Below are 8992 nucleotides of genomic sequence, written 5' to 3'. Positions count from 1 at the left end.
AAAGAATATCAAATTGCAATGGCATACATCTTCTTCCTATAAATGATTGTCTGCCTGCATCAAATCAAATGAAGAAAACTCATCTATAGAGATGGAAGGGAAAGCACATGGAGCTCATGTCTTGGCGCTACCTTATCCAACACAAGGCCACATAAACCCGATGCTTCAATTCTCTAAACGCTTGGCCTCCAAAGGGGTTAAAGTTACGCTCGCCACTACAGTTTTCATCTTCAACTCTATGCAACCACGATCATCGCCCATCGGAATCCGTCCAGTTTGACGCAATCTCCGACGGCCACGATGAGGGCGGCTTTGCGCAAGCCGAGAGCATCCACTCCTATCTTGCTCGATTGGAAGCCATCGGCTCTAAAACGCTAGGTGACATCGTTATAAAGCACAAAGACACTGCTCACCCTATTGATTGCATAGTCTACGACCACTGCTTGCCTTGGGCTTTGGATGTAGCCAAAAAGTTTGGTTTACTTGGAGCCGCTTTTTTTACTCAACCGTGTGCTGTAAATTTCATATACTATCATGTGCATCATGGATTATTGAAGCTCCCAATTTCTTCCACACCGATCTCAATTCCTGGTCTGCCGTTGCTTGAGCTCCAAGACATGCCATCTTTCATTTACGTAGCTGGGTCGTATCCGGCTTACTTTGAGATGGTGCTGAGTCAATTTTCTAACTCGGATAAAGCTGATTGGGCTCTTGTCAACACCTTCTATGAGCTGGAGGTTGAGGTGGGTTTTGCTATATATATTAGCTTTACTATTATTTATAAAAAGTTGATTATATATATATGTTGTGCTTTTAATTATCATAACAGGCGGTGGATTCAATGTCAAAAATATCTCCATTACTGACAATTGGGCCAACAGTTCCATCGATTTACTTGGACAACCGTGTGGAAAATGACAATGATTATGGGCTTAACCTTTTCACAATAGACGACTCGTCGGTTTGCACTGATTGGCTCAGCACTAAGCCAGCAGGATCTGTTGTTTATGTGTCGTTTGGCAGCCTCGCCCATTTAAGCAACAAGCAAATGGAGGAGTTGGCGTTTGGTTTAAAGGGAAGCAATTTCTATTTCTTGTGGGTGGTTAAGGCTTCAGAGGAGGAAAACCTCCCTGAAAAGTTTGTGGAAGAGATAGGGGATAAGGGGTTGGTGGTGAAATGGAGCACCCAATCGGAAGTGCTATCGAATAAGGCCATTGGGTGCTTTTTTAGTCACTGTGGGTGGAATTCAACCCTTGAGGCATTGAGCTTGGAAGTGCCAATGGTGGTGATGCCACAATGGACTGATCAACCCACAAATGCCAAGTTTGTTGAGGATGTGTGGAAGGTGGGAGTTAGGGTTAAGGTGGATGAGAATGGCATTGTGGGAAGAGAAGAGATTGAGTCGTGCATTAGGGAAGTAATGGAGGGAGAGAGGGGAAAAGAAATGAAAGAGAATGCTAAGAAATGGAGACATTTGGCTACTGAGGCAGTGAGTGAGGGTGGCACTTCCGACAAGAACATTGATGAATTTGTATCCAAATTGATCAAAGCAAGCCCAATGGTGTGATCCATTTTTAGAATAAAACCATTTGTAATGATGAACAAAATTTTGTTTGCAAATCACACCATGTACTCTATTTGTAATGATATGCAATTTCTTTTTTTTAAAAAAAAAATAAAAAAAATTGGATGATGTATATTTGGCATTTTACATAGCATTTTTCAAGATAAGTCAAGCAATTTTATAATTATTGTAAGTTTCTAGGAGCTATATTAATTTAGTGAAGTTAGCGTGATGTTTTGAGTTAGAACTTTCATCGTGGCCTATAAAGGTATATGCTTGGAATGCTAGCAATTGAACACTATTTATTAAGTTTTTGAGCCACGAGCAATTATTCTTTATTCTCTATTTCTTGTGATGCTTGTTTTTCAATAAACTTGTCAATATGCCATGAATGATTTATTAGACCCTCATAACATTTCACATCAATTTATGTGGTGAACGTGGATTTTTCCCCACATGTCCTATTAAAAAATAATTCATTATATTATTAACTTTTTTCGAATCGTCAAAACTTTTCATTGTAAATGCATATGATCCAACGATATGTTGATTTCTTAGCAAAATTGTAGTATGGAAGACAAGATGACATTTTTTGAAGGTGAGTAGTTCTCTAACCAATTTGAGTATGTCCCGAATCAAGAAACTTGAAATTGGCTACAATTATTTCTCATTCCTGAAAATAGGTATTTTGAAAGCTTGGGTTGATATGGACTGGTTTTAATATAACCACGTTGGATTTTATCTTATAAGTTAACAAGAAATTCTCATATTTGTGGACGTACTTCTAGATCATACTCCAAAGAAGTAACACAATTTTTTAAAGTTAGATTCTTGGACATTTGGAGGGACACTCATGATCATTCCTCGACACATTAAGAATCATTGCTAAAGGTTTATCTAAAGGTGTATTAACCTCTAAATAGCTTGTGTTGGGGATAAAACGACTTCGTGGGTCCCATTCATTTAAATATGTATTGGAAAGTATAAGACCCCTTATTTAAGGGGAGCAAATCAATTTTTTTTTTTTTTGGTCTCTCTCCCCGGCCCCTACTGGCATCAACCAGAGAAGAGTACATAAAAGAAACACATGAGATAAGCAAAGGGACCATTTTTTCCTTTGGGTTAATCATCTTTTTAGTACCTACATTTCACATTTTTATTTTTTCTTTCTTGATGTTCAAATCCTATTACAAATACTATTTGACTTACGAGAAAAGACCAACTTAATACCTTCGTCAGGTTTTGTTAGCCCAAAATACGGAATACCACGTGTCATTACATATAAATGCCAAGTGTCTTTAAAAAAATAAAAATAATTAAATAATAATTAAAACAATTAAAAAAAATTAAAAAATTAAAAATTATGGGGTGGCCATTTTGGCCAATGGGCCGGGGGTGGCTGGCTACCCCCATTTTGGCCATTGGAGGTGGCTTAGCCACCCCTAAGGCTTTTGGGGTGTTTTGGCCACCCCCTTTTTGGCCACTTGGGGGTAGTTCAGTCACCCCCAAACCGGTCTTAAGGGTGGCTCAGCCACCCCAAAACCGATCTTGGGGGTGGCTGGGCCACCCCATAATTTTCAATTTTTTTTTTTTTTTTTTTTTAGGATTTAGTTTATTATTATTATTTTAGGACATATGATATTTGTATGTGACGACAGATGTGATAGAATGTGACAGGGGTATTAAATTGGTCTTTTCCTATAAGTCAGGTACCATTTATAATATGATTTGAACCTCAGGTGAAAAAAAATTAAAAATCTACAAACCTAGGTACTAAAAATATAATTAACCATTTTCCTTTTCGGAAACCATTGCTCTCCTTTTTCCTCTCTCTCTTTATTTTTTCCTCATAATTTTCTCTAACATATTTAGAAGCTTAAGTCACGCTTATACCATAATCAACTGTATTGACTTAAGAATCGGAGTGTCCTTGGCTCCACCACTCTGACTATTTTTCTGTTTTGCAGGAGCAGTGTCGTTCAGGCTCTAGAATAGACCTTATCTTGGTCCAGCCATACGGTGGCTGCTATGGTCGTTCACCTCAACCCAAAAATTGCACCAACAAAACTTGCATGTTTTATATATATATATATATATATATATATATAGAATAAATCAATTGTTTTGGGCTTACTCATATTACTCTTAACTTTAACAAAAATTTATGAATCAAGAATTAACCTGAAAAATATATAGGAGTATAAGAATTTTTGTTAGAATTTCAGTATAGTTCTTATTGTCACTAACAAGTGAAATAATGCCAAATAAATTAATGAATTCAAACTCATCAAAACTAAAAGAAATTGTTTAGAGAAGGACAATAATATTATTTTGGAGGGACGAACTTATAAAAAATGTATATTTTAAGAAGAATTTCAAAAAATTTCGTTGGGGGTATAATGCTCCCCTGCCCCCCAACTCCAACAAGTAGGTCCGCTCGTCTTTTAATCTTGATTTTGTTATTTGAATTGTCAAGTATTAGAGGATGAAGATGGGGAAAATTAAAGAGTAGAAGTGAACTTAGTTTGCTGTGAAATATTATGAGGGTCTAATAAATCATTCACCGCATATTGATCAGTTGATTGAAAAACAAGCATCACAAGATCATAGAAAATAATCGCTTGTAGCTCAAAACCTTAATAGATAGTGTTTAATAACTAACATTCCAAGCATACACCTATATAAGCCATGATGAAAGTTCTAACTCAAAACATCATGCTAACTTTACTGAATTAATATATATAGCTCCTAGAAATTTATAATAGTTATAAAACTGCTGGACTTATTTTGGAAAATGCCAAATGGTTTTATTCTAAAAATGGATCACACCATTGGGCTTGCTTTGATCAATTTAGATACAAATTCCTCAATGTTCTTGTCGGAAGTGCCATCCTCACTCACTGCCTCAATAGCCAAATTACTCCATTTCTTAGCATTCTCTTTCATTTCTTTTCCTCTCTCTCCCTCCATTACTTTCCTAATGCATGACTCAATCTCTTCTCTCCCCACAACGCCATTCTCATCCACCTCAACCCTAACTCCCACCTTCCACACATCCTCAACAAACTTGGCATTTGTGGGTTGATCCGTCCATTGTGGCATCACCACCATCGGCACTCCCAAGCACAATGCCTCAAGGGTTGAATTCCACCCGCCGTGCGTAAAAAAGCACCCAACGCCCTTACTCGATAGCACTTCTACTTGGGGGCTCCATTTCACCACCAACCCCTTATGGCCCATCTCTTCCACAAAATTTTCCGGGAGCTTTTCCCCCTCCGAAGCTTTAACCACCCACAAGAAATAGAAATTGCTTCCCTTTAAACCAAACGCCAACTCCTCCATTTGCTTGTTGCTTAAATGGGCGAGGCTGCCAAACGACACATAAACAACAGATCCTGCTGGCTTAGTGTTGAGCCAATCAGTGCAAACTGACAAGTCGTCTATTGTGAAAAGGTTAAGCCCATAGTCATTGTCGTTTTCCACACGGTTGTCCAAGTAGATAGATGGAATTGTTGGGCCAATTGTCAATAATGGACACACTTTCGACATTGAATCCACAACCTGTTATGATAAAGCACAATATATATAATCAACTTTTTATCAATACAAAGGTAATTACTGAGTTACTAAAGTTGAATTATTCCTTGCATGTGTCTTTGTTTTGCTGCTTGGACGTATTGAAGCAAAGTTTCATGTAAAAACAAACAACTTTTGAATATAATTGAACACATGATGAGAGTGACAACCTTAATTCTGCAACTTGATCTTTTTCCTTAATTAATTCTAATCTTTTAGGGCACTTTGTAAAATCTATCCTTAGAAGTACTTCAATTATATATTAGACTAAAATCTATAAAATCACCCAAAAAAATAAGTTTATGATTTTCAAGCTATTTTAGAGGGATAACTTCATGCACTTAGGATCATTGAATTACTATATATGCGTTTTGAGAAGACTTCCCAAATTTTAAAAACTCTCAATTTCACTCCCGACCCTTCCATCATTTTTGGCCGTTAAACACTTACGGAAATCATTAAAAAGATCAAATTACCTTTTCAATTATTTTAATTTTTAATTTGAAATTAAGAATAAATCTAGAATTTTATAAAAATGACAGGGGTATAAAAGTCATTTTATCACTTTTAATGTCTAAAAATTGACAGAAGAGGTACATTGCATCAAATTAAAAATTCATGAGATGAAATTGAAAGTTTTTGAAATTTAAGTGTCTTCTCAAAATTAGTGATAGTTTAAGGGTCTTAAGTGAAGTTTATCCTATTTTATATATAGGTGGTAAACTTTTTATATAAGTAAACAAAAAAGATATAGTTATGTCATATGTGAAACCTAAAAAGAGAGAAAAGAGACAAAGGAAAAGTAGTAGTCCTAGAATTACTAGAAGAAGAGACAACGTAGAAAAAAAGAAAAAAGAAAAAAACTAAAGAGGGATAAAGCTTTTAAATGTGGGGGTGTGGAATAAAGGCAAATATAATAGAAAATAAAGTGATTTGTCTGATAAGTTCAATTCCACATGATTTCCAAGTAGATTCATAAAGTTGAAAATATATATGCAATATATAACAAAACCCACCTCAACCTCGAGCTTGTAGAAGGTATTGACAAGAACCCAATCAGCTTTGTCGGTGTTAGAAAATTGATTTAGCACCATCTCAAAGTAAGCTGGATACGAGCCAGACACACTAACAAAAGATGGCATGTCTTGAAGCTCAAGCGGCGGCAGACCAGGAATAGAGATGGGCGTGGAAGAAATCGGGAGCTTAAGTAATCCATGATGCACATAATAGTATATGAGATTAACAGCACAAGTTTGAGTGAAGAAAGCGGCTCCAACTAAGCCAAACTTTTTGGCTACCTCCAAAGCCCAAGGCAAAAAGGGATCATATATTATGCAATCAACCGGGTGTGCAGTGTCTTTGTTCTTTATAATGATGTCGGCTAACGTTTTAGAGCCGATGGCTTCCATTCGAGCGAGATAGGAGGGGATGCTCTCGGCTTGGGCAAAGCCGCCTTCGTCGTGGCCGTCGGAGATTGTGTCAAACTGGACGGATTCCGATGATGGGGGCTGCATGGAGTTGTAGATGAAGACGGTGGTGGCAAGTGTAGCTTTAACCCCTTTGGAGGCCAATCGCTTAGAGAATTGGAGCATCGGGTTTATGTGGCCTTGTGTTGGATAAGGTAGCGCGACAACATGGGCTCGATATTTTTTCCCTTCCATCTCTTTAATCAATTCACTCTCATAGTCTCATGAATGTATTCAATCTCTGATTTATAGGAAGAGGCATAGATGTCTTTCTATCAATTGGGTTTGCCTGCCATTGCAATATGAATGACATGAAAGAATGAAAGAATGAAAGAAAGAAAAATAAGAGGCTGGTAGGCTTCTACGTGCCCTTTCTAGGCTTTCTAGCTAGTCAACCGAAGTAATAGATCACTGATGATGTAGGCTGGACAGGTAGAACAGAACCCAAATCATTATTACTTAAAAAAAAATAAAAATGGGTGGGGGCCTCCTCAAATTTGTTACGTCAATAATTATTGATATGTCAAAATAACATGTCATTATTTATTTACGTGTCATTTTTACACGTTAATAATTATTGACATATCACAATTTCACACGTCAAAAATTAATAAATTAATAATATTAATTATGTGTTTTAAAAAAAAAATAGTAGGTAACAAAATTTAATTTGTATACCCTATAAATGTGTATAATTATATAAGAGTCTCTTAACACTCATTTTTTTGATGGGAGTCGCTTAACACTTTTATGCATTAGCTATTAAATGTTTATAGACAATGATAAATATGTACATATTTTTTGTGGCTTGTACTCTTTTAATTTATTTTGAAAAAATTATTATGGCTATATCACGTTTTCAATATTGTAGGAGTGTTATAAACTAAAAAATTAAAGTGTTTTTTAGTATTAACAATCTAGAATATTAATACATATATATATATTCTCTTAGTCTTAAGTATATAGTATTTTTTTTTTAAAAAAAAAGGTGCTCATATAATTTTTTCTCTTATTATTTTCAATATATTTTCTTGACGTGTCACATGTAACACGTCAATAATTTCTTGACGTGTCACATTTTGACACATCAATAATTATTGACGTGCCACTATTTCACACTTCAATAATTAATTAATTAATAATATTAATTATGTGTTTAAAAAAAATAGTAGGAAACAAAATTATTGACGTGTTACATTTGACACGTCAATAATTTTTTGACGTGTCTACTGGTGACATGTCAAAAAATTCTTGACATGTCACATGTAGCATGTCAAGAAAAAAATTTTCTTCACATGTTACATGTGACACGTCAAGAATTTTTTGATGTGTCAAATATTGGCATGTCACTAAAAAAATGAGCGGGAGAAAATTATTTGGAGCGGGAGATCTCTCTTAATTAAGCTTTTTCCCTCTTCTTTCCTTTTTATTTTTTTTTATTTTTATTTTTTAATTTTATCAAAAGTTCTCCTTCTCCCACGAAGCTGTCCCTCTCCTTCTTCCTCATTTTTTTTTTTTCTTTTTCCTTCCCACAAGGGCGGTGCTGCAACTAGGGTTATTAAGTGAGTGAAGCGTCTCGCGAGCAAGCTCGGGCTCGGCTCGCATAAGTTCGGTTCGTGCTCGACTCAAATATTAAATGAAGTGCTTCGTGAACACAAATTCTGGCTCGAATATTAAACGAAGGAAGCTCGGCTCGACTAAGCTCGTGAGCTCGGCTCGTATAAGGCTCGCCTCGCTTATTAGGCTCGGCTCGTATATTTTTTTATCAAGTAACAAATAACAATATATAATCAACATTACTCATTTACTCAATAATAACAAATATATTATATACCTTTGTTTTTTTATTTTTTTATTTATGCATATGTGTGTATATATATTATATATATAATATATGTATATATTAATATAAAAACATATAAGAAATATATATATATATATATATATTATCATTAATAACTATTTTTTAAAATTTTAGTTGATTATGTATGGAATTGTGAGGTGGAGATTAATATGTTATATTTGTTTAATGTTCTTTAACATTTTAGTTGATTCTGTATGGATGATTGTAATGTTGAGATTAATTTGTTATGTTTGTTTAATGTTCTTTAGCATTTTAGTTGATTTTGTTAGTTTTAATTGTAAGGTTGACATTAATCTGTTATGTTTGTTAATGTTCTTTAGTATTTTAAGGTGCAAAATATTCTGTATGGATGATTTTTGTAATCTAATACACTTAAATTACCAAAAAAAAAAAAAAACAGTCGAGCTCGTGCTTGGGCTTGAGCTCAAGCAAAATTGACGAGCTCAAGCTCGAGCCTGGCCCAAAAATAAATGAGCCGAGCCTGGACAGCCCAAACTCGCCCAAGCTCGGGTCGTTTACACC

General features: G+C 35.2%; 2 protein-coding genes across 2 annotated transcripts; one reads left to right on the top strand and one right to left on the bottom strand.

The window, feature by feature from the left end:
• LOC132177613 (UDP-glycosyltransferase 74F2-like) lies at positions 1 to 1857 on the top strand. Its single transcript, XM_059590002.1, is given in 3 exon segments — positions 1 to 259; positions 261 to 743; positions 830 to 1857. Coding segments are annotated over 3 exon segments (1389 nt in total). The 5' UTR covers positions 1 to 91; the 3' UTR covers positions 1568 to 1857.
• Positions 1858 to 4200: 2343 nt separating this feature from the next.
• LOC132177562 (UDP-glycosyltransferase 74F2-like) lies at positions 4201 to 6768 on the bottom strand (the record flags this gene model as incomplete). The annotated part of the gene is given in 2 exon segments (XM_059589935.1): positions 4201 to 5125; positions 6157 to 6768. Coding segments are annotated over 2 exon segments (1350 nt in total), but the record flags the coding sequence as incomplete, so codon positions are not given.
• Positions 6769 to 8992: the final 2224 nt, after the last annotated feature.

This window comes from Corylus avellana, chromosome ca4, assembly GCF_901000735.1.
Source record: "Corylus avellana chromosome ca4, CavTom2PMs-1.0".
In the NCBI taxonomy this organism is placed as follows: Eukaryota; Viridiplantae; Streptophyta; class Magnoliopsida; order Fagales; family Betulaceae; genus Corylus; species Corylus avellana.
This window is presented reverse-complemented; position numbering and strand designations above follow the sequence as displayed.